The 26,835-nt window shown below is 39.8% G+C and overlaps 1 protein-coding gene across 1 annotated transcript in view; it reads right to left on the bottom strand.

Moving 5' to 3' along the window:
* Window positions 1-1,083: 1,083 nt before the first annotated feature.
* LRRC8B (leucine rich repeat containing 8 VRAC subunit B) overlaps window positions 1,084-26,835 on the bottom strand; it is a 41,045-nt gene continuing 15,293 nt past the window's right edge. The window contains exons 2-5 of the mRNA XM_039324714.1: window positions 25,420-25,466; window positions 8,962-9,064; window positions 5,072-7,231; window positions 1,084-3,095 (exon numbers count right to left, since the gene is read on the bottom strand). Of these exons, the coding sequence (XP_039180648.1) occupies window positions 2,823-3,095; window positions 5,072-7,207 (2,409 nt within the window). The 5' untranslated portion in view covers window positions 7,208-7,231; window positions 8,962-9,064; window positions 25,420-25,466 and the 3' untranslated portion in view covers window positions 1,084-2,822. The remainder of the gene's footprint in view (window positions 3,096-5,071; window positions 7,232-8,961; window positions 9,065-25,419; window positions 25,467-26,835) is intronic.

Genomic DNA, 26,835 nt, shown 5'->3' with positions numbered 1-26,835 from the left:
GGGCCAGCTGGTGGCCCAGCCGGTGGTTGGCCTGCACCATCTCTGCCGCTTGCCAGCTACGCCTCGGCTGGCGCAGGGAGCGGCACCACGCATGCGCAGCGCTCCCAGGCAGGGAAAGTCCTCGACTTACAACCGGTTGGGTAGTCCTCGACTTACGACCGGTTGGGTAGTCCTCGACTTACGACCAGTTGGGGTCGCATTTAAAAGGTTGAAAACCACTGTGTTAGCCCAAAGGAGAGCTACCAGCATAAGTTCTACTTTCTGGCTTCAAATAATCTCAGGAAGAGATGAATGGAGGGAAAGATGTGTAGCAAGTCTTTGGGCCAGGTGGCATTGAAAGTGTTTGTTGCCTGTGCTCCCTGGAACAAGAAATGTTCTTGTTATGACTGGTGGAGGTAAATGTCTGTTGCTACCTTCCAAAAGATTGATATGATTTGTTCCAAAGTGGTCCAGGATATTGCACAAGTACAGTTAGCCTCTATACATGCATATAATAACGTTGCTATTTGGGGTAGTTTTCTCTGGAACTGCTGGCATTTTGAATGGGAGAAATATATACTGTGTTGGAATTTGACCTTTTTATGCTTTTATGTAGGGTTTCGCTTACAACTAATGGTTGAGACGTGAAAAGTTGAATTTTATATATGTTAATGTTAATAGTTTATAGCTCTTTTTTGACTTTTGGCTGATACGTTGGTTAAAAAGACGTTATTTGATTTGCCTATTAAGTTGGGCTATGGGATGAAAAGTTTTATATTTGTTAATTAAGAGGAGAGGGTTTGGGAAACTGTTTATATACTTGTGATGAGGGTGGAAAGTTGCTTTGTTAAAAGGGGGGTGCTTCTTGCTTTTTCATTTTCTTGTACTTTTTTAACTTTGTATCATCTTTTATTGTCCTTAGTAAAATCATTGGAAAAAAGCTACGTGTATAATAAATTCTACCTTTAACTAAAAAAGCTGGGGAAATGTGAGTTGCATCAAACCCATGAAATGACAACACATGTGTGTGTGTTCCCTGAGAGTTACTCTGAAAGTTCTTTGGAATGTAATTCTTCAGATGGACATAACATGAACATTGAGAAATTTTCACTTCATAATCAACTCAAGTTTATGGCATCATTAAAACAAGAGTGCTGTATTTAAAGAAGCAATCAAAAATTCATAAAAAACCCCTCACCTTTCCAGTATCTCATTCAATTCAACCACAAAATTGGGCACATGATGAAGATAGTGGATTATTAAACTATATCATACGTAAGTAAAAGATTCATTTTCTCTGAAAGCATGCGATCAGGTTACTGTATTTTTTTTTTTTTACAGCGGAAGCCAAAATTCCGCCCTCCCCCAAGTCCCCACACATAGAGTACCACAGCCAGAACAAAGATGATGTGCCCAAACAAGACTGAAATGCATTCAAAATAACCACAGACTGAATCCCGGTTTTCTTCCCTGGACAGGAATTGCTCTTCCATTCTCAGAAGAGACTTCAATCTAATAGAGGTTTCTGTTAAAGCAGACTTTCCCAACCTTTGCAATTCCCTTGGTATAAGGACTTCAACTCTCAGAATTGCATAACCAGCATAGCCATTGGTGAGAATTCTGGGAGTTGAAGTCCATTCCCTTTCAATTTGCCAAGGAGGGAAACAGTGTGTTAAAGGGGTCACTTTTCATCATTTTTCCTCCTCTTTTCCTTTCCTAGTCAATATGATATCACAGAATTTCTCCTAGTTCTTCAAAGTAGAACTCTGTTAGAAAATATTAGTTAGGACTCAGCTTTACAGGTATAAATAATCTTCCTACTGTTTTAGTGAAAATAAAGAATGAGGTTATAGGAAAGTTCCTCCTGTTAGTTTTTCAAAGGACATTTGTGAACAAGAGAGAAATACATAAGCTTTGTGGATTCATGTGCTTTTCGTTAAATATTTAACTTTTCATACACTCGATGTTCTTAAGTGCTTAAAATTACCATTACTTGTAACTTGGGGGACATCTTTAAAATCCTTAGTATGGTGGGCCAGAAAATTGGGGAGAGGAAAATATAGCTGGGTTTTTAAAAGAAAAGAGGCCCTCTATATTGCATATTACATATCTACTGTTGCTCAAAATTAAAGCGCTAACTTTTTTTCTTTTAATGAAAGCAGGCAATATATTAATATGGTAAAAAAAGTGACATGTTGAATTTTTCCACTTGCATAGTTCTCCAAGATTTGATTTTACCTTTGTATCAGGTCCAATTGTATTCCTTTACGTATACATAATTAACCCCAATGTTAAAGCAGCAAAAATTATTGGGAGTCTGGATTGCATGAGCTTTGCTACAATAATCTGGATATAGTTCATAGCTCCCAATGAAATTTCATTATGCCTATGTGGGGAAACACTCCTATGTTTCATAAACAGAAGTGAACATTTAATTCTGAAATAGATTTTGTACTGTATAGGAGAGCTTTCATGAATAGCCTCTCCTTCCCTCTATATATATCAACAGATATGAAAAAAATGTATTAGTTGGTCCTTACAACAAACTATTTAAGAACTTCCATGTATGGAAAAGAAAAAAAAAACTTTTCTAGACCTGAATAATGTTATTCAATCTCGGTTACTTAAGTACTGATTACACTAACCACTTAATTTTCTGCACATTAATTTCAGGTTTGAATGAAAAGCATGCAGATACTTGCCAGGTCTGTATTTCTGCTTAGAATTTTAATGTTGATTTATTATTAGGAAACTGAAGTCAATCGGCAGACCTGTATTTCTCTTCTTTCATGTACATTTTCCTTTGAACCATGATTTTGTCCACATGCACACTTTTCTCAAACTCAGACTTTGTCCAAGCATATCTGTACATGTTCTGATACTCGAAGGGGAAGTGTTTTTAACAAGCATTCTTCTACAACTAGACAACTGCGTTTCAAAGAATTACACTCCTCTAGCTCAGCAGGAAGTAACTCCAGATAGTTTCCTTTGAGCTCCAGTTGAACAAGGTTGGAAAGCTCACCAACTCGAGAGGACAAATGCATTAGGCTGTTATGTCCCAGAAGAAGGTACTGTAGCTTTTTGCACTGGAATAATTCGTCAGGAAGTTCTTCAATCTAAAAGAAACAAGTAATAAAAAGATTTTTTCAATTTGTAAACCAGTCCTTAAAATGCACCGTGCAAACATAGTATAAGGCAGTGTTTCTCAACCTTGACAGTTTTAAGGCATGTGGACTTCAACTCCCAGAATTCCCCAGCCAGCATTGCTGGCTGGGGAATTCTGGGAGTTGAAGTCCACATGCCTTAAAATTGTCAAGGTTGAGAAACACTGGTATAAGGAATGCCCTCAAATTATAACAGTATTCACACCTTCCTTCCTCTTTCAAAGGTATATAGAAGTTACATTAATCAAATGTATATTTTTAAATAAATTCCACAATAGTAAACATTACATGTAATTGTTAATTCACTAGCATCCTGGGACAATGTTTCAAGATCTAACATATTGGATCCTGCTAATTCACTCTTTAAAGCCTATTACCAAACAAAGACTTGCAATGAACAACTGAGTAGTCGGCTGCAAATCTCTAAAATATGAGCAAGTGTCACTACTCATATGGCCTCCCTTGGGGAATACTAACTGAAGGCAGGAGGAGGTAATTTGATTTTACAAAATGGCTTCTGCAAGGGCAGGAGGAGGAAAAAAGAAAAAGAAAATGCATAGATACTGGCTACTAAGATTTGAGATTAAATTGGAACACTTGCTAAAAAAAAAAGCTTTTAATGAAAGAGAGTTTCTTGTAAGTACCAGAGAGTTGAGATTTCATTCCTGAATCACTAAAAATAGATAAAAAGTTACTTCCCAATCTAATTAGTGGAAATGAGTTTCCCTTACTAAAACAAGAAGACAGAGCAGCACCACATTTTTAAAAAATGTTTTTTTCCTTTCTGCACCTGTACATCATCTCTTCGAATGAATACTAGTAAGATTTAGAAATGCTGTCCTTTATATTCTCAAAACAAACACAGAATTTTGTATGACTTGAGATGCACCATCACTAATACAGGTTGTCTATGATTGTAGACTTTGGAACCTTCACGTGATATAAAGACACAGCATTCTACAACAGAATCGTTTGATAAACACAGAGAGCACCATTAGTTCTTCAACCATCAGTCCTACTACTGGTAGATAGTTTCTGTTTGTTGCCTTCAAGTCAGTCTTGATTCCTGGGAACTGCCTACATAAGTCCCTACAGTTTTCTTATAGTGGTCTGGCCATTGCCTTCTTTTTAATAGGGCTGAGAGAGGGACTGGCCAAGGTCAACAAGCTGGCTTCACGCCTAAGGTGATACTAGACCCCATGGTCTCCTGGTATTTAGCCTGGGGGCTTAACTGCTACATCAAACTGGTCACTAGGTAGACCAAACAATGAACTCTACACAAAGACTAGAGCTACACTTTACTGAACCATGCTACAATAAGATAATGTTGCAAAGCAGATTGTGCTGTCCCTCCTTCTTATATTCCAATGAATCAGAGGAATGGTTGCCTGAGCCACTTCAAAATAGTATTGTGTTTCCCATGAGTTAAAGAATGTTTTAGCCATCTTTACCTAAGTAACAATTCTTGCATATTTCTGTCAAGGTCATTTCTCTAGATCCATAAGCAATCTTACCGACTATGAAGGATGTGACCATGTGACATTCCTTAATATAATCCTATTTACATCAAGGCAAGCTGATGTATGGTCCTCCATATATTGCTGAATCTCAACTATCGGCAGTTCTATCCAACATGGCCCAACTATGAAGAATGCTAGGAGTTATCGTTTAGCAATGTTTGAATCGCCACACCACTTCTTGTTTACAGGGATCTTATTGTGTGCTCTATGCTCCTTAAGTAAACATATAAATGAAAGAATGTCAATAAAACTGAATGGAGACGAATCATATCAGCTGCATTTTGCTTGTCATTAACATAGATCAGAGTTCAGTCAAAGATGGGTACAGTATAAATGATAGGAAACAATAAGGAGGATCTAGAAAAATACTTCAACATTCACTTAAAGAAAATATTAACTTCTACTTACATGATTCTTTGTCACAGCAAAGTACTGCAAATTTGCTAAATATTGGATTTCATCAGGAACAGAGGTTAGCTTATTGTAACTCAGATCCAGATGCTGTAGCTTTTTGCAAAGAAAGAGTTGCGGTGGGATTTTTTTAATGTTATTGTGACTTAAATAGAGCTGTTCCAAGTTTGCTAAGGTACCAATTTGCACAGGGATGTAAGATATTTTGTTGTGCCACAACTTCAGGCAAGAAAGATTTTCAAGGTGCTGAAAGCTAATAATTTCTTCTACTGTTCGGAGATTGTTTTCTTTCAAATCTATTTCACGCAAATAGTTTAGGCTGAAAATAGAATGAGGAATGCGCTCCAAATCACAGCTGATCAGTTCTAATATTCTCAGGCTTAAGAGCTTCTTCAGGTTGGTCAACACTAACAGTTTTCTCCCCTCATTGTCAATAGATAATTTCTGCAGTGAAGGCAATTGGTCTGTAACCACCTGAGGAATGCGGGAAAGGCTGTTCTTTAAATGAATTGCTTTCAGATTTACAAGGTCTTGAAAACCCTCATTGCAGAAGCCATTCTGGGGTTCTGGCACATAACATCCAGTCAAGTACAGTTCCTGTAAATTTTTAAGATAGAATACCCAGCGTGGAATCTTTCCCATATCAACAGATTTTAGACGCAGAATTTTTAGATTATCTTCGAGGAAGTGCAGTGCTGGATATTCTACAGTTAATGATGAATGATAAATGTTTAGTTCTTTAAGATTAGATAACTGGTTTAGAGACAGTGGAAGTTTAACCTCAGGAATAAGTTCTAGAGTCAGAACTTCTATCTCTGTGAGTTCAAAGACATCATCTGGAAGACCACTAAGCATAAAAAGATGAAGTTCCATTTTGTCTTGAGGATTTCGTACCAGCTTGCTCTTCAGTCTCTCTAAAGACCATTCGTTATTGAGACTAATTTGCTTCAGCTTATTTTCACTCACCTCGGAGAGAAATATTGAGAACCGCTTTGAATATAGAGGATCGTACTGGTCTGCTAGGTGAAGAATAAAGGCAAAGTCATTTTTTACATCAGGGATATCACTGTAATTACTCTGCTCCCTCAGCTCCTCAAAAGAATATTGTTTAAGTGAACTTCTCAGCATCCATAACAAACTGTAAGTGCATGTCAGGCCATATAAAATCACCAAGACAACATAAAATGAAGCAAGCACTTTGAATATTTCGGCCAGTGAATAAACACATTGGTATCGCTTGTAGCCAGTGAAGGTTTGAATATCAACTGTACAATCAATTTCTAGGTTAATAAAGGTTAAATAATATGGAACATAAATCATTATTAAAATGAACACAACGACCTTGATCACAATCTGTTTTAGATACACTCTATAAATGACATCTTTCTGCTCAACATGTACCCTGAATCGCTTCACTTTCTCAAATATTGATTTTGCTTGTTCCCCTTCTCTTCGGTCAAGAACATTTGACGTGCTCTCTCTTCCAGCAGTTTCTAGTCCGGTCTGTGAGTAGGACATTGATTGCCTCTTGCTCTCCAGCTCTGCCATGTTGCTTGGGGAAGGAAGAAATGTTTTGGATTTGGAGCATGGCACAGTCCTCACAGATTGTTCAGCAACTGTTTCTGATAGGGCACGTGTGGTCCAAGGGGAATCGAAACATTTGTGAAGTATGGCTACAAAATGCTCTAGCCTTGAACTTGTGCTGGGATAGTAAAGCCAGAAATTACTGCAAGCTGCAAAAATGAAAGTGTGGAGAAGCACTAAGTATGGAAAAAATTTGGCAAACCAGTGAAGTTCTCTCTCGTAACACACGGCATCAATGTAAGAATACTGCTGCCTATGAAGATAATTCTGGATTTGAAGAGGCTGAATTTCTGGTGTTGCAGAGGTGAAGGATTCGTTGATGTTGCTTTTAATCAAATGCCAAGGCACTGCACAATGATTGTCAAATTCAAGCTTGCAAGGAAGACAACATAACAATCTAGTCTGAGTGAGTTGAAGAGCCCCAGCAAGGACGGCAACAAGCAGCATTATCATGGTAAGATAGTAGCAGAAAACATCCCACCATGGTTTCAAGATGTGAAATGATGCCTGGACATCTGCTAAGCATCTGAGTTCAGTTAATGTAATCATGATTTACTTATGACGCAGTAGCAACTGGAAAAGAAAAAATAAAGGAAAATGCTTAGCTAAATTAACTGGATAGAAAGGAAAATTCTGTTACGCTAAACAAAATAGTAGCATCAACATTTTAAACAAATTACAAGTCTTTAAATATTATTTCATAATCTACATGGAGTAATGCAATTTATAGTTAATTGCAATTTTGTCATAAATGAAACATTTCTATGAATTTGTCATTTTTTTTTGTCCTAAAAGATAAATCCTACCTGTTACTGCAAGCATTAACCCAATTGTGGTACAAGACTTAGTATTCTACATTTCTCCCCCTTTGATTCAATTATGTCTGATTCTTGGAGACTGCCTGGACAAATCTGCATTTTCTTGGAAAAAAATTTTTAGAAGTGGTTTGCCTTTGCCTAATTCCTAAACTGAAAGAGAGTAATTACCTTGAAGTCACCCAGCTGATTTTGTGCCGAAGGCAGAACTAGAACTCAGTCTTCGGGTTTCTAGCAAGATGCTTTAACCACTACATTAAATTGGTTCTTTTTCTGAGATATTAATATTCTTTTCAACTACATTCATTTTGCATGAAGAAAGAAAGTGGGCCATTGCTGTCCTATTTACAATTAAATTACTTATTCTTCAGCATTGGAAGGATAAACCTATGCCTCAGTTACTTGGTGGTCTACCGAGCCAATGTTAGTAGCAACATATGAACAAGATACATGTATTGTAATTATGTACTTTTATTTTTTTTTTCTCAATTAAACTAATAAAATCAATTTATTGTGCAGCACTGTTAAAAATAAATTTACAATTTAATCTATGTAGTCAAATTTTCTTGGGGTTTTGTTTGTTTGGCATACATATTCCCAGGAATTTCTCCTTTCTAATTTCAGTTTTTTAATGGTACATAATATTTATATGGTTAACTGCTAAATCAGATTATACAAAGTATAATTTGTTTATACTATTTACATTACTTTAATCAAGGCGCAAACAAAATAACATTGTGTTCACAATGCATTATTCCTGTATTGAATTATTTGCTTTAAATTACACATTAAATGAAATGATAGGTCTCTTACTTTGAGCAGCCTTTCCTGCTCTGTTTAAAGCAGTGGTTCTCAACCTTTTTAATGCCGCGACCCCCAACCGGTCGTAAGTCAAGGACTACTCAACCGGTCGTAAGTCGAGGACTACTGAACTGGTGCAGCACCGTTTGCAGAATGGGACTTTTGGCGGGCTCAGCAAGGCAGAGACAGCCTGGACAATTCCTATTGGCTTTTGAAAGCCAATAGAATTAGACTCTATTCAAGAGAGTCTATTCTACTGGCTTTCAAAAGCCAATAGAATAAAAGGGAGTAGCACAGCTAAGGAAAAGGGGAAAAAAATGGCAGACTGCATTGTTTGGCGACCCCCCCTGAAATGGTCGTTCGACCCCAAATGGGGTCCCGACCCACAGGTTGAGAACCACTGGTTTAAAGGGAACATTTCTTAAATAACTTGAAGTTGCTATGATACAAATCTGCATACCGGCACAGAAGCAGTTTCTTGAGACTGTTGTCCATTTCCTTGAGAACATTTCACTGCTAAGTGTGAGGATTTTCACTGAATTTGTTATTCATGAATGGCACAAAAACTATCTTGTTGGTATAGATATCTGTAACTATAATGACTTCTGAATCTGCTAAATAATAACAAATAAAGACTCCTGATATAAATGTGCAATGTATATGTTGGAAATATTAATTTGTACTTACTTTCCTAATTGAATTGGATAAAACATAGAAGTACCATTTTCAATCAGGCGGTCTGCATCTTTTAAAACTCCTTAGGCATGCCATTTTCACAACTGTCTTCATCCTGAATATCAACATACAACAGACAAGGATTTAAAAGTGACATTGCCTATATTGCTAAACATATAACCACATTCAGTTTGTATCAGAATTTTGGTGATACCTTGTTGCAAAGAGAATCTTTGTTTCTAGGATTATATTAATAATTAGTTACATAATATATCAATTTATTATTGAACAAAATTATCTGTTTCAAAATTTAAAAGTAATGTTTATAAGTTTGCTCTCAATCAATTCATAAAATGCAGACAAGGGATAAAACTATAAACAGAAAATACGTGTAGTATAAAAAAGTCCAATTAAATCAAATGTAGAAAAACAGAAAGTTTTTCATCCAAAATTCATGAAATGTCAAACCTCTACTTAACATCTCATCCTAGTTAGCATGCCATTATGGTACTAACACTTACGTAAAATTATATTCAGATGTAAGCATTAGGAGAGTGTTAATGTGCAAGTTACTTATCACATGAAAAAATAACAAGCAAATGTCATATGGCGTAATTAACTACTTACTTTTGGTAATGATTGTTATACTACTCAGTCGGAAATACCATTCCTGACATAAGCTGCAAGTAAAGAATTAGCAACATGTTCCATAAAGCTGGTATAAAACTAGGTAAATAGCCCTACATTTTCAGAAGGGTTTGACCCTTCATAGATATTTCTAAAGATCCCTTAAATCATCTTGAAGTTCTATGCTGACTGGTGCAGTAGAATGTTTCAAGTTAGCTTGGCCTCTCATAATCTTACTTAGCCCTCCATCCAGATAGAGTGAGAAATTTTGTTTGATAGGGATCCCTCCATTGTTTAAAAGATAGGTCTCTCATTGTGATTTATGGGGAAAGAATACTGCAAACATTCCAAAGGAAGCAATTCTTAGACAATTAGATCCATATCAGCTCTACTCTGGTCAGTGTGAGAAGCTGGCCTATTGTTAAAGGTACATTTTAAAATAGTCTGAAACATTGGAGAATGCATGGTAAAATATAAGTACATTATATATAATTGGAAGGTAAAATGAGTGATTCAGTTGTCTGTCTATCTATCTATCTATCTTAAAACTTATGGTTTAAAGAAGCCATGGAGAGTTACAGGTACCACAAAAATACATCATATTTGATTTTCTAGTATGCTATCTGAAGGCTAGCAAAGGAAAAGTCCTAGTCAGCAGAGAGATGCTCTTTGAAGAGTATGGATATATAGAAACAGGTGCTTTCCTCCCTGTAGTGCCATGCAATTTCTAACTAGGTTATTTTTTACATTGTACATTAGGATTTAAGGATACACTATGATAAAGGGGTATGGCTATAGAAGGCTTATTGTCTATAGATTCCCCCTGATTTCATATTCCATGATTGAACTATCAGGCTCTGTGAAAGCAAGTTAGGTGAATAGCATCTTTTGAAATGCTGCATCTAAACATGAAAAAAAAAATCCTGAGAGAATGTAATTATTAATCTCTTGCTTATCAGAAACACACAGAGGAAAACTCTACATGCCGATGTCACAAATTTATCTTGACAAAAATGTTATTCTTCGTTTCCTCTTACTATGTGGTTGTAGAAATATAGCCTTCCCAGAAAATAATTTTCCTTTCTCCCTAAACACATTCAATTATTTTTATAGCAGCACAAAGGCTATAACTAAAAGTTAAACCCTTTTAGTAGGTGCACTTGTTAGTCTTGACTAAAAGGAGTTCAATATGCGTTAAACGGGGAGAGGCAAGCACAATTTGCTTGTGATTTTAATTCCTGGGCTTGGAAAACCAAAACTGCTCTGGTATGCCAAACCCTGTCAAGTTCAGACTCATTGCCTGGATATTCCAGTGAAGGCAATGAGTCTGAACTTCAAAATGAATTTAGATTGGAGTGTCCACATGTTGACCGTGATCCCAATGAAATCCAAATAGTAAAAAATGATTTCACTTGACAAGGAACGTGTCCTTAGAAGGAAAACTACTGAAAAAAGGGATTGAAAGTATAGCTGAAACAAGCTAGACTAGATTACATTACAGTAAATGGCTTGTTTGGGAATATAAATGAAATGAAGAGTACATTATGGATAGTCCTCAACTTACAACCGTACATTTACTGATCATTCAAAGTTATATAGGCACTGGAAGAAGTAACCTACACAACCAGTCCTCACACTTACAACCGTTTATTTATTTATTTATTTATTAGTAAAACTTATATGCCGCCCAATCCCTAGGGACTCAGGGCAGCGCACAAAATCAAAACAACAAGTACAACAATTAAAAATGAATACATTCACACAGCATGTCCCAATCGAATCCCCCCCCCCCGGGGGACATCAACCCCAGGCCTGCCGGAACAGGAGAGTTTTAATAGCTTTCTTAAAGGCCAGCAAGGTGGGAGTTGCAATGTTCCTCATGGTTAAGGGATCAAAATTCAGGTGCTTGGCAACCAACATGTATTTATAACAATGGCGGCATCCTGGGGTCAAGTGATCACCCTTTGCAACTTCCTCAGCCAACCTCTGACAAGCAAAGCCTACGGGGGAAGCCAGACTTGCTTACGGACTGAGCGATTTGCTTAACAAACATGGAAAAAGAATGGCAATAAAATCAGGTGTGAGTCACTCAACAACTGGCTTGCTTAGCAATGAAAATTCTGGTCCCAATTGTAAGTCAAGCACTACCTGTACTCCAGTGAGTCCTTCCTTCTCATTAGGTGGCCAAAGTATTTGAGTTTCAACTTCAGGATCTGGCCTTCTAAAGAGCAGTCGGGGTTGATCTCTTCAAGGACTGACCGGTTTGAACATGGACTCCAGAAAATGGTAGAGGACAGGAAGACCTGGAGGAACGTTGTCCATGGGGTCGCGATGGGTCGGACACGACTTCGCAATTAACAACAACAACAACCTGTACTCAGAAAGGTAGCCACTTGTCTTCTTTGAACAGTCTCTCTTTTATGGCAGACAAAGTTCAAAAAGTTCAGAACGGAAATTGGGACGAAAAGGTATCCAAAGCCTCATTTGCCACAAACAAGGGACACAGTCCAATTGACCGAGTCCAGATATTGCTTCAATATCAGTCTTAAAAGAAACAAAATGAAATTATAATGAAAGAAAAGATGTTCTTGAACACTTTGGTCGAAGAAATGCTAACCCATCAATTTTGTTCAGTTCTAAAGATTATAAAAAAGAATAGACACGTTTCATTCAATTTAATGTGTAATACAATTAATAGATCAGAACTCTTCCAAACAGCTTTTTAGCTCATAAAAGCATAAAAGCACTTCAAAGTTCTGTAATTCAATTGTGATTATGTTCTAAGATTGGACCATGGAGTATCTAAAATAATTTCAATAATTATCTCCTCATTTTGTTGATCTTTAGGTTGTAATTCTATTTGCATTTATCTAAGTCTCAGTGAGTTCAAGCTTATATAAAAAGTTACATTAATATCTACTTTTGGTATCAGTGTCAACATGTTTCGGGATTAATCCACAAAAACTGCAGCCACACAATTACCATTATAGAATGCAGGCCCGCTTTTTAAACAATATTTTAAAAATATATTATTCACTTAAATGTTTAATACTGCCATATTTAGGAAAAATAATTTCAATCTATGCTGTAGGACAATAATTGTAAACAATATAAATTCAATTTTTATCCAAATTACCTTTACTAAAATAATGTATTTTCTTTAGTATAAAAATCAGGCAATGTTCAATTATTTCCTACTTCTCATGTAGTATCTGCATAATGTATAGGTCTATAAATTGTATGAATAAATAAAGATATAAGAAAAAGACTGTCCAAGGCTCTGAAAACTCTTCTAGAAATCTCTATCTAGCCCCTTCATGGATAAGTTTCCACCAATAAGAAAGAAGCTGTTCATCTATTCCAGGGATCTTCAAACTTGGCCCTTTTATGACTTGTAGACTTCAACTCCCAGAATTCCTCAGCCAGCGTGACTGGCTAAGGAATTCTGGGAGTTGAAATCCACAAGTCATAAAAGGGCCAAGTTTGAAGACCCCTGATCTATTTTATTGTGTTTTGTCCTGTCCTATCCTATAACACTATTATCGAAGAAATGGTAGAATAGAATCATTAAAGAAAGGATGCAAAAGGAGGGACAAAATGAAATGTGAATGACAAAAATTAAAATGTTTTAAAAATTATTTTAAATCCTTAAATTGAATTGTTGAATTGTCCCGCAGGAAGTGGGCCACGGTGAGTTGGCCGGACCAAGTTGTCCTATTCCGCTGTGAGGAGGGAAGTCCAGACTTATGGGTCACCATCATAGCCAGGAGAGATGGAATTCCAACATGTTTATTTCTTTCTCACAGGGCTGTTAGCTAGAATGCCATTTCTCCTATGTTGTAGAATACTAACATGATTGATTCTATATTATTCCATTACTAAATTTGTTTTTTAGTTGGTCTTTTATTATGTATATTTGATTCAAATTACCCTTAGTTTTATTTTTTATGTCTGGAAGACACTCTGAATACTAAATGTGGAAAGACACGATACCATGGTTAAGAAAGAGCATGTATTTCAAAGATACAAATGAAAATTTAGTTAAGCCTTTATGCTGCCACTTTGAGGAGTACCCATATGGTTAAATAAAACAGAAACATTAATTTCTGATACCCCTTCCTGTGTCTGTAAAAACAAAGCATAGAAATATGTGCATTTCATGACCTGAAAAGTTATCATTAGGCTGCTATTTTATAATGTAGTAAGGAGGTAAGACACAAGAAAAACAACTGACTATATAATCAGCGAGCAAGATAAATCAGAAATACAGCCAACAAGATTAGATTTGTTCTTTGTTTACACAGTAATGGCAGTCTTAAATTTCCAGAACAATGCTTAGACAATTTAATAGAAAGCAGGCCTTCATATGTATTGAAAATCCTCTTTTATGTTATTTCCCATTCCCAAAGATTCACACTAATGCTAATTTCGCTAATAGGTACAACTTACTGGAGCCAATAGGCTACCATTTAGAAACTGTGGTATATGAAGGGCGAAAAATAGATGTAGTGATGTGTATCTATCTACACAGTCGCATAGATACGAATTCCAAATTGCTTCATAATTGTATTTATATAACAGGACACTGTGAGCCTATGATAACAAGTTTTAAATAAAAACTGGGACACCCTATCACAATAACAAATAACTTTGCTGTTTTGTCTATGGTAGATAAAGAGAGAACAATGGATTCTGACATAACCTTGCCTAAGATTCACAAATTTGAAAAACCAGAATATAGCTTAGGTAGCAAAAAGTGAACATGATCGCTTGCTTGTCAGTCACCGAAAACAGATTTTGCAGATCACTTGTCAGTGATTACTTGTCAGTCACCAAAAACAGATTTTGCAGATGGCTATCCTAACAATTCAAGAGGAAACCTTGCATAAAGTGTATTTGTAATCTTAACTTTCAGAAAACAAAGTACACTGATAGAGATGACATTTAAGTTCTTCAAGAACTGTTTACTGCATACAAGATTAGAAGAGTATGTGATGACAAGCCTCTGAATGCAATTGCAGAATGTGTCAACTGCTGAGTTTTACCGTTTGAAGAGGAACAAAATGTGGTATCAAAACCTGGTAACTTTTATACATCAAAATATGTAAATACAAACAGTACATATTTTTAGTCTAATATTTGGCTTGCCAGTTTTTACGAAATTTGCTGTAAACATGTTAAAAAGAAATGAATGTAAAGCTTGTTACAATTTATTTAATTTTTTATATTCCTTTTAGTGGGGAATTCAATAGGATAAGGAATAATCAATTAGCCTAAATTGAGCCATGGCAGCGCAGTGGTTAGAATGCAGTACTGCAGGTTAATTCTGCTGACTGCTCGCTGCCAGCAGTTCAAGTCTCACCAGCTCAAGGTTGATTCAGCCTCATCCAAAGTTGGTAAAATGAGGACCCAGATGGTTGGGGCAATGTGATGACTCTGTAAACTGCTTAGACAGGGCTGTAAAGCACTATGAAGTGGTATATAAGTCTAAGTGCTATTGCTATTGCTAAATACTATTTAACACTTGCTCATCAATACATTTTTAGTACTAAAAACCATAATGTTTGGCTGAAATTCTTACATTATGTACTGAAAAACTCAAAATGCTAATTATTTGCATAGAAATGTATTGCTGAATTAGTGAATGCTATACAGCAGTGATGACAAACCTTTTAGAGACCAAGTGCCCAAAAACCAGCCTGCCCCCGCTCCGCCCGCCCGCTCCCGCCCTGCTCCGCCCTCACCCTGCCCACCCTCAGGGTCATCCACGACGTACCTCAGATTGCCCAGGCGGCCCTGCAGTGCCATGGTGGTCACGCTCTCCACCCGCACCCTGCAGCATCATCTGCTACCCAGCTGCCATGTGCTTCGTTGTGCAGCTCCGCACGGGCCACACCCAGGGGTGACTCTTCTCCGGGGGGGCTGCTGGTGAGGAGGGGGCTATGAGGTGAGGCGGGGCTGGGGCGACAGCGTGCGTGCCCACAGAGAGGGCTCCAAGTGCCGCCTCTGGCACTAGTGCCATAGGTTCGCCACCACTGCTATACAGTATTCCAAAATTTTATTAAATCAAGGAAACACATATTCATATAAGGAAGAACCACAGCCTAGACCAGCTGTGTTCAACCTGCAGCCAATGGATAGCAAGCAATGCAGCCCTTCAAGATTATAGTGAAAATATTTAAAAAATAAAGGAAGTTTGTTATTTGTATACAAATACACACACACACACACACACATGTGGCACAAGACAATTTCACTCTTCACTTAATGCAGGTTGGACACCCATGGTCTAGAGTCTAGACTAGTGGTTCTTAACCTTTTTGAATGAATTGCCCCCTTGAGCCAATGAGGAAGTTGTCATCGCCCCCCTCCTCCAACATAACCTCTCAATCACAACATAGAAAATAATTCTTCAATTTATGCAAACCCTTTTTTTTGTTTTCTTTAAAATTGTCATCAGGACATATGATGCAAATAATTTATTTCCAGTCCTTTTCCCATATCTCAACTGTGTGAAAAATTTTGGTGCCACCCGTCACTTTATTCCCAAACTTCGTGATACATGTATTTCATTATTATCTTATTTATTCAAGACACTTAAATGTAATGACCACTGAAAACAAAACACTGGGAGCCTGCTATACTGCAGTTTTACTTTTTACAATCTCTTTTGCCTTGCAGCCCCCAACTAGGGGCGTTAAGCAGGCTCAAGTCGCGACTGCGAAACATTACAAATACAAATTTCTTTTTCTGACAAAGAATTAAAGAATTAAATTGGGAGACTAAGATGGCCATTTCGAGCTCATTCTGCTCTCGTCAGTTAGCCACACCCTTTATGGGATTCGAACCTGGGCAGTTTACATACTAGGCAGTGATTTAACCACCAAGCCACAGGCTCTCCTCCCTCTTTGCCAGCTGAGTCAAGGGAGTATATGCAGGAAGTTTTTCAGACAGATGTCTAATTGATTACACCTTGACATTTTTTAACTGCTATACTGCAGTTTTACTTTTTATAATCTCTTTTGCTTTGCAGCCCCCAACTAGGGGCGTTAAGCAGGCTCAAGTTGCAACTGCGAAACATTACAAATACAAGAAAACCCGAACAACCAAAGACCTACATACAAATACCTGCGAAAACCTCAGAAAACAAATATATATATATATAAAGGTAAAAAAGGAGTATACTCTTAAAGGTAATAAAGGAGTATACTCTTCCCGGAGATCGAAGATTGCATCACACACACACACACACACACACACACACACACACACACGTATGTATGTATGTATATCTTCAGTGTTATCTTCATTTTAGATGTCAAAAAGCTCTCTCTCATTCTCTCTCTCTCTCCCCCTCTCTCCCTCTTTCTGCCCTTGGTCTGCCAGTCCTCTTCCTCCACTCAATGTGTGTGTGTGTGTGTGTGTGTGTGAGAGAGAGAGAGAGGGAGAGAGAGGCACTTGTGCTTCCTCTCTCTTTCCTCTCTCTTTCTCTCTTTCCCTTCTCCCTCTCTTTCTCTCTTTCCTCTTCTTCCCTTCTTTCTCCAGGTGAGGAGAGAGAGAACGAAAGGCAGAGGGCGCCGAAGGGGCGGGGGGGGAGGAGGCAGAAGACCCCCTCACAGCTGGAGGCATTCAGCTCCGCAGCCCGCTGGGCTTGCGGGGAGGCCCCGGCTCACGATCACATTGGCAGGCCATTCCACATGCCACTGGCGTCCCCGGGCTCAATTCGGGGCCACGGGCCGTCTGTGGAATGCCCCGCCCGTCAGCTGCATCACCAAGCCTCCCCTTGTGCCGCTGGCATCCAAAGGTTTAAGTCGCGGGACATCCACGGAATGCCCCCCGTCAGCTGCATTGCCAAACCTTCTCCCGCGCCGCCGGCGTCCTCGGTTGGAACCGGAACAATGATCCGCTTCCCACCAGGACCAACACTGGAGCCTCCCATGCTGCCAGTAGGTCCGTCGTGCTGGAGGATCTGGGGCCACTCCGTACCGTGAGGCGCTCCCAGCGATCCACGACCTACCAGCATCGCCCAGGGAGTGATGCCCCCACCAGCCGCCACCCCAGCTGGGACTGCTACCTGGGGGGGCAGCAGGAGGAAGAAGGGGAGGAGAAGGAGGGCAAGGAAGCCGCTGCTGGTTGGAAAATGCCTCCCCCTCTCTTTTTCTCCCCCCATCTTCTGCTCACCTCACATTCTTCGCCGACAAAGCAGCCAGGACTCCAGCACACCATCCCGGCCAGCTGGGCCAATGGTCCCGTGGCTGGGGATCGCAGGGGCTGCTCTCCCTCAGGGCCGCAGCTTGCGGGAAGGCTGGCCTGCTCAGCTGAGGCTCTGGCAGGCTGCTCCCAGTGGGGATCCCGGGCTTCCCTGTGCAGTTCCCCGGCCATGTGCACCACGGACGGGGCCAGCCAGGGAAAGGGACTTCCTGGCCACGCTTCTCCCAGGGAGCAAGGCACCCAGGCACAGGGCCAATCAGGAGCCCTGAGAGGGGGCAAATCCGCGAGAGAGAGAGAGAGAGAGAGAGAGAGAGAGAGAGAGAGAGAAAGAGAGAGAGAGAGAGAGAGAAAGAGGGGCACCAGTGCCCCTCTCTGTCTCTGTCTCTCTCTGCAAATGGCGGAGGAGGCTCGGAGCCGCAGGGGAAGGCTCAAAAATGTCCCCAAAACTTCTCGCTCCATCGCCCCCATATCGCCCCCTTTTCGTTCCTTCACCCCCGCGTTGCCACTTTTCACTCCATCGCCCCCCCGAAAAATGAAATCGCCCCCTGGGGGGCAATATCACCCAGGTTCAGAACCACTGGTCTAGACCAGGGGTAGGGAACCTTGGCTCTTTTATGACTTGTGGACTTCAACTCCCAGAATTCCAACTCCCAGCTATGCTGGCTCAGGAATTCTGGGAGTTGAAGTCCACGAGTCATAAAAGAGCCAAGGTTCCCTACCCCTGGTCTAGACAATGGCCTGACAAATCTGGGAGTTGAAGTCCACGAGTCATAAAAGAGCCAAGGTTCCCTACCTCTGGTCCAGACAATGGCCTGACAAATGAAATCTGAATCCAGAGGAGGAATGGGAATGGAGAAAGTATCTCGAAAGGCACTTTCCCTAGTTCTCTTGAAAGTAAAGGCAGGGGAGGTGCTTTCAGACTGGCAAGCTTCTGTTACTGTAATTTTACAATAAAGGAAGTATTAATACTCATGATTTTAGTTGTCTGTTTAGGCTAACCTGAAGGGCTGACATATCCCTTTTAACTCCCTATGCTCTTTCAGGATTTTTTTTTTTATAGTGCTGTTTTGTAGAGGTTGCAGCATTTTCCTCATTGCTTTATTTGAGTTAATGCATTATTTCCCCTCAAATTCCATTTTTGCTTGATTAGCCAGAGTATTTCCTCCTCCCTTGTTTTTATTAAATTTTGCTTTCCACTTTTTTTAAAAAAATCCTTGTCTCACAATTTTTTTGACACTGGTGTTGTCTTATACATATTCATTCCATGTTCTTTCTACGATAAATAGATGCATTGTTTTATAAAAGTATTCTTTTGTAACTGTTTAAAGAACTTCCAATGTTTTCCTGAGGATTTTGATCTTGGCTATCTCCTTAGGTGAAACTCTTATATTTCATTTTGAACATTAACACACATGCTCGAAAACAGTATTATTACAGTCTGCATTCCTAAAACTCCCTCTCAAGTATTCATCAAGGCAGAGGATTTGTTCCTGGAAGGGATGAGCAAAGAATGCCAGGAATAGCAGGCTAACCCAAGGTATGAAGCCAATTACCTGTCTAATACAGACAGGCATCCTTGTTGGGCAGCAGTAATACAGGAAGACACTACAGGAAGATGATCACTTTAGTGACAATAGCAAAAGCATCATCTGAACCCCGGCGGGAGAAGGCAATTTTAACCCCCTCCTATATTCTACTATGAAAACCAGACAATGTAAAGTGATTTATGATATGATACTGGATGATGGACCCTTTGGGTTGGATGGCACTTAACATTCTAAGGAGGAAGAGCTATGGATACTTGAAGCACTAACAGTATTTACGACGTGGCTAAATTAAAACCTTTGGGATGTCTAATCGTTGATATTGTCACATGGTGTGCTATCCCGCCCACCCATTCAAACACGTAACTTTGGTTTAGTGAGTTTACTAATATTCCACCACAACTCCCTTCACCCAAAACCCAGAACTGTCCCAGTTAAATCCAGCCACAAGCAGACCAATGCTAGTTCACAGAGCAATGGCCAATGAGCCCACAAGGCCCTTGAAAGTTTCCCAATCAAAATAAACCCACAAGGCAAAATTAAACCCATAGTACAAGAGGGTTCACAAGGCAAGAAAAGTCCATAGTTCACAAGGCACAACCCGAGTCAAGGAACTGTTTATTTATTTAATAAAATTTATATGCCGCCCAGGGCGGCGTACAAAATTAAAACAATAAATATAACAATAAAATTGAGTGCATTCATACAGCATGTCCCAATCATATCCCGGCCCCCCTGGGGACATCAACCCCAGGCCTGCCAGAACAGGAGAGTTTTAATGGCTTTCTTGAAGGCCAGCAAGGTGGGAGTAGTTCAAATCTCGGGGGGAAGTTGATTCCACCACGTCGGAGCCACCACAGAAAAGGCCCTTCCCCGAGGGCCCGCCAGCCGACATTGTCTGGCCGACGGGACCTGAAGGAGGCCCAATCTGTGGGACCTCACCGGTCTCGGGGAACTATGCGGCAGTATGCGGTCCTGTAACTAACCTGGTCCTAAGCCATGAAGGGCTTTAAAGGTGACAACCAACACCTTGAATTGCATCCGGAGACCCACAGGAAGCCAGTGCAGCTCGCGGAGGATAGATGACATGTGGGTGTACCTTGGTGCACCCACAATCGCTCTCGCGGCTGCATTCTGAACCAACTGCAGCCTCCGAACGCTCTTCAAGGGTAGCCCCATGTAGAGCGCATTACAGTAATCCAGTCTTGAGGTGACAAGGGCATGAGTAACCGTGAGTAGAGCCTCCCGGTCCAAATAAGGCCGCAACTGGTGCACCAGGCGAACCTAGGCAAAGGTCCCCCTGGCCACAGCCGATAGATGTTGTTCCAAATTTAGCTGTGAGTCCAGGAGGACACCCAAGTTGCATGCCTGCACTGAGGGAGGTAAATTTACCCCCCCCAGGACTAATTATGGACCATCAGGGTGACCCTTGGGGGGCAAGACCCAGAGCCACTCGGTCTTGTCAGGGTTGAGTCTAAGCCTGTTCACCCCCATCCAGACCCTCACATCTTCCAGGCACCGGCACATCACGTCGACTGCTTCACTGAAAGGACACGGGGTGGAGATATACAATTGGGTATCATCCGCATACTGATGATACCTCACCCCGTGTCGCCGAATGATCTCACCCAGCGGTTTCATGTAGATGTTAAAAAGGAGGGGGGACAGGACCGAGCCCTGAGGCACCCCATAATCGAGGCGCCTAGGGGTCAATCTCTGTCCGCCCGCCAACACCGACTGCGACCTGTCAGAGAGGTAGGAGGAGAACCACCGCAATACGGTGCCGCCTACCCCCACCTCTCCGAGACGACGCAGAAGGATACCATGGTCGATGGTATCGAAAGCCGCTGAGAGGTCAAGAAGCACCAAGATAGAGGAATGACCCCTATCCCGGGCTCGCCAGAAGTCATCGGTCAGTGCGACCAAAGCAGTCTCAGTGCTGTAGCCGGGCCTGAAACCAGATTGAAAAGGGTCCAGATAATTCGTTTCATCCAAGAATCGCAAGAGTTGGGACGCCACCACCTTCTCTACAACCTTCCCCACAAAGGGGAGGTTGGAGACAGGACGAAAGTTCTTCAAAACAGCTGGGTCCAAGGAAGGCTTCTTGAGGAGGGGCCTCACCACCGCTTCCTTCAAAGGTTGTGGGAAAGACCCCTCCATCAAGGAGGCATTGATTATCGCCTGGAGCCAGCCTCGTGTCACCTCCCTACTGGCAGAAACCAGCCAGGAGGGGCACGGGTCCAATAAACAGATGGCGGCATTCATCGCCCTCACGGCCTTGTCCACTTCATCAGGGGTCACAGGCTCAAACTCACTCCAGATAACATGACTAAGACCGGCCCCCGGCATCTCGGCTGACACTGCCCAGTCGGAGTCCAGGTCCCTCTGAATCTGAGCGATTTTGTCTGAAAGAAACTGAACAAACTCCTCAGCTCTCCCCTGCAAGGGTTCCTCAGCCTCCTCCACTTTAAGAAGGGAGCGGGTCACCCTAAACAAGATGGCCGGGCGAGATTCTGCGGACGCAATAAGTGTGGAAAAGTGAACATACTTTGCCGCCCTTATCGCCACTAAATAAGTCCTAAGATAGGCTCTTAATAGTGATCGGTCAGATTCAGAGTTACTGGCCCTCCAACGTCGCTCTAGACGTCTCTTGTGGCGCTTCATCTCCCGGAGCTCCTCAGTAAACCAAGGCGCCCTCCGGGGACCACTACCCCAGAGAGGTCGCAAAGGGGCACTTCGATCCAGGGCCCCGGATGCCACCTCATTCCAAGCCACAACCAGGGACCTGGACGAGTTGTGGACAAAGGAGTCAGGTATTTCCCCAAGCTCCTCCTGGAACCGATCTGGGTCCATTAGGCGCCTGGGGCAGAACCACCTAGTCGGCTCCACCTCCCTGCGGTGGGGGAGTGATGCTCGAAGTCCAGCCTCAATAGGAAATGATCTGTCCATGACAAGGGAGAGATCTCTATTCCCCTTAATTCCAGATCATGTCTCCATTGCCCTGAGAGAAACACAAGGTCGAGCATGTGACCACCCCTATGAGTTGGATCCTGGATTACCTGGGTCAGGTCCATGGTTGCCATGGAAGCCATGAACTCTTGCGCCGCCTCTGAGCGTTCGCCAAGTGATGGCAGGTTAAAGTCCCCCAGTACCATAAGTTTGGGGAACTCCACCGCCAACCCGGCTACTGACTCCAGCAGCGCAGGCAGGGCTGAGCTGTTGTAAGTTGAGGATTACCTGTATATGGTCTAGGAAACAGAAATGAAGCAGGAGGATGATTTTATCAGTTTCTGTCTGTCCAATGAGTTTTTCATTACCACAGGTAATCCTCGACTTACAACGGTTAATTTAGTGACCGTCCAAAGTTACAACGGCACTGAAAAATGTGACTTGTGACCATTTTTTTTACACTCACGACCGTTGCAGCATGCCCATTGTCAGGTGATCAAAATTCAAACGCTTGTCAACTGGTTTCTATTTATGACGGTTGTAGTGTCCTGGGAGTTATACGATCCCCTTTTGCGACCTTCTGCCAAGCAAAGTCAATGGGGAAGCCAGCTTCATTTAACAACCGGGTTACTAACGTCACAAATGCAATGATTCACTTAACAACCGTGGCAAGAAAAGTCATACAATGGGGCAAAACTCACTCAACAAATGTTTCACTTACTAACATAAATTTGGGGCTCAATTACGGTCATAACGTGAGGACTACCTGTACTAAGTCTTCAACATAACAAACACCTATATACATTGGCATGACCAGATAAGAGTGCAGAATCAAATATACTACTTCTAGGAGGAGATGGAAAACCTCAGTAATAAGAGCAAAGATATGCCCAGCAGCTGGCTTTGCCACAGTTTCTACATATGATCTTGAGCACATATCTACCATTTTCAAGGAGAACTTCAGAAACTAGTCTGAAGTCCTGAGCCCATTGATCAGGAATCAGATGAACTAGGGAGGTGAAATGAAATCAAAGAGGTTGTCCAGGATGAATGTGAAAAAAGACAGCTAATGACCAAGAAAGGGAAGAAAGCAAATTGGATTACAGAACAGATGGTGGAAATTGCAAAGAGAGGCCAAAGCCAAGGGAAAAAAAAGTTGTCAGGAAGAAACTTAACAAAATACAGAATGTGAGAAGAGAGAAAAGGCAGTATTACAATAACATCTATAAAAGCACTGAAGATGGAAATAGATATAGAGAAGCAAGGAAGTCTTGCCAAAGATATCTGAAGGATGCCTCAATCTTGAAACAGTACACTAAAAGACAAATATTAATCAATTCCAAAAAAATCAAACAAAAATGGAACACTGAAATTCTGTACAATAAGAGCTATTAGCGTTGAAGAGAAGATATCCCCTATTTACAATAGTTCTACAATGAGAAACTGAAATTAGATCAACAATCTGGTTAACTACACAAATTAACCGAATAAATTCAAAAATATGGTAAACAAGACAAAAATAAATAAAATTCTAATCAAACTGTGCCAAAAAATCTTGAGAATGCCATAGTGGCCAACAGATTGGAAGAGCTCAACCTACATACCAATAACAAAGCAAGGAAACTTAAATAGAATGTGCAATCTAACATACCGTATTCTCAATTTCACATGCTGGCAAAATAATGATCAAGATCATCCAATGCATTTTTTAGAGTCCTACAGAGAAATGGAGATGCAGATGTTCAAGCTGGCTTTAGAGAAGGCCAAAGAACATGAAATATTATGGCTGATGCATGCTTTATATTTGAGGAAGCAAGTGAATGTTTTTAAAAATTCAGCATGTATTTCACTGATTATAGAAAAGACTTCAATTGTGTCAAAGTGTAGAATGTCCTTAGGAGAAGTGGAACCCCAGAACATCTCATTGTCCTCATGTAGAATTTACAGACATGATAGGAAGCTGCAGTTCAGATGATACATTGTAAAACAGACTGGTTGCAGAGGAGCAAAGGAGCTATGCAGTCTCCCATTATCTATTCTGAACATATGTTTAAGGGAAGTTGGATTGGAAGAAGATAAGTTTGGTTTAAAATTTCAGGAATATACCTCAAGAATCCGTACTATGCTGATATTACTCTGCTAGTTGAAAATATGAATGATCCAGAAGTTCTGCTAATAAAGGTGCTTCATTTACTAGAACACAGTGAAAAAAATGGGGTTAAGATTAAACATAAAAGAATACCAAAGTAGTGATAACCACAAACAAAATTGATAGTGAAATATTAAAGTGGTGGGTAGCTTCCACCTATTTAATGAACTATCAACAGTAAAAAAAAAAAAATCAGAAGTCAAGAAACATACCACAGGGTAGCATTTGGCAGACTAACAATGAGGGTCTTAGAAAACATATTCAGATGCTGTGATATGTCTGAACTACAAAGAATTATGCAGGCAAAGGTTTTGTTTGTGACATTCTATGAAAGTGAAAATTAGACTGAAGAAATAGAGGACAGAAAGAGTATTGACTCTTGAAATTTGGTTTTGAGAAACTCTCCTGAAAATACCACTAAGGGAACAAACAAGTGGATCAAAGAACATATCAAATCAGAATTCTCACTTAAGTCCAAGTGACTAGGCTCAAATGATCATAATTTGGATACGTTACGTGAAGACCTAACACACTCGAAAAGTCTATGATGTGGGCAAAGATGAAGAAAAGCAACAAGCAGGAAAGTGGATGGACTCAATTACAGTGGCAATTGGTGTCCCAGTGGAAGACCTGAGGGACAGGATGGGAACATACCATCCTGGAGAAAGTCTATGTGATCACTAAGAGTTTGACACCAATATGATGGCACAGAGACAGTCAATAATCAACTCCTAAAGCTGTTCCATAAACGTATCTAGTAAGAATCAGAGCATTGTTATTAAATCAACATATGCTTTCTATCCTGTCAGCTCCAGAAATTTCTAACGAATGACAATTTAAATCTGGAAATACCATCAATACCAGATGGTATGACATAAGCTTCAGTTTTTAATTTTGAATTCTGTTTATATCTAAGCAAATATTAATTTAAATTAATATATTAATTTAAATATGTTTAAATAGCTAGTAAGCTAATTAATATGTTCTTACCTGCCAATTGCCAGTCAGATATAATTCCTTCTGGAGTTTGACAGTGCCTGCAGAGACATTGTTGAAAGAGTTACTACATTCTTACAATACAAAATTATAGAACAAAAAAAGCTTATAAGAGTCATGTAGTCTGAACTTTTTAATTATGGTTAATAAGATTTAAATACCAATCCCAGCATGTCTGAAAAATATTTAATCTAAGGCACCATCTAGTGGCATGTTTTAATCACAGCATTTGTTTCTGCTAAATCCCAAAATTCTATTTCAATTCTTTAAAACATTTAATTAAATATACTGTAGGTTAAGTACCAACCACGTTTCTATCACAAATACAGCCCACAAAATACGGTCAGCTGTAACCAAGTTACAGGCAAATGGAAACACTTTACCAGTGACCTGTCAAGCACATCTTGAAAATTTGAAAAGACCAGAACTAAATAGATATATGAAGCTATTTGTTCAAACTGTCAATCTTATTAACTAGCTCTTACTGACACTGGTTGAGCCATTTCTTGTATAGTACTCTGTTACTATACAAGAATTGTAAACTTGTTAGCAGTTCTATTGAAACTCTTTTGAAGAATTTACTTTACATGGAGTCAATATTTATTTCTGAATGTTTATTGTTCAATAAATTTCATCTTGGAGTCATTGCTGTTTTACTAAGTTGGTAAAACATCTAAAAGTGGTTTTTCTAATTGCCAAAAATATAATTTAAAATGAAAAATATTTCTAAAGTTATGCCCACACTTTTGTAACAATCTTTAGTGAAATTCAATTCTTTAATATTACCACAATATTCTTAGTTGTTTCTGAATTTTAAAAAGTTTAAACTGTAACAGAGCAGAGCTTAGCTCTTATTCATTCAAAAGATTAATAGATTATTCTTTTAGTAAATATATTATTTATAAATATTATTATTATTGTAGCAGCCCAATATTTTTACAAGAAACATAGTGTAGACTTGCATAAAATTTGGTGTCAGAATGAGCCTAGGAATAGAAAGGAATTTTTGTTTAATTATTTTACAGTTTTAAAGAGGTCTAGCTATGGGTGGGCTGAAAGAGAAGTCAAACTACTCTAATCTAATGAATGCTGTTCATGATAAGGGGTGGATTCAGTTAGGGTACAAGCACAGTTTCTCAGACAAATAGGGGGGAAAGGTACTCTTTATTTTTTCAAAACTGAAAAAAATGTAATATTTCCTGTTTCTTTCATATATTGCAATCCTTCATTTATATATTTTATAATTTTTAAGTCTATGAACTGGGAAAACCTCTGTGCAGAATTATTGAAAATATCAGATCATTACATTCCCATATGCAGATGACAATCTGTACAGCAAAATTGTAAAATATAAGCACAAAAAATATAATTAGTTTCAAGTACAGCATTTTAGAATACATGATTATGAAT

This window comes from Crotalus tigris, unplaced genomic scaffold (assembly GCF_016545835.1).
Source record: "Crotalus tigris isolate CLP2741 ecotype Arizona unplaced genomic scaffold, ASM1654583v1 scf7180000024307.1902530, whole genome shotgun sequence".
Classification (NCBI taxonomy): Eukaryota; Metazoa; Chordata; class Lepidosauria; order Squamata; family Viperidae; genus Crotalus; species Crotalus tigris.
Note: the sequence above shows the minus strand (reverse complement) of the source record. Positions and strands in the feature narration are given on the sequence as shown.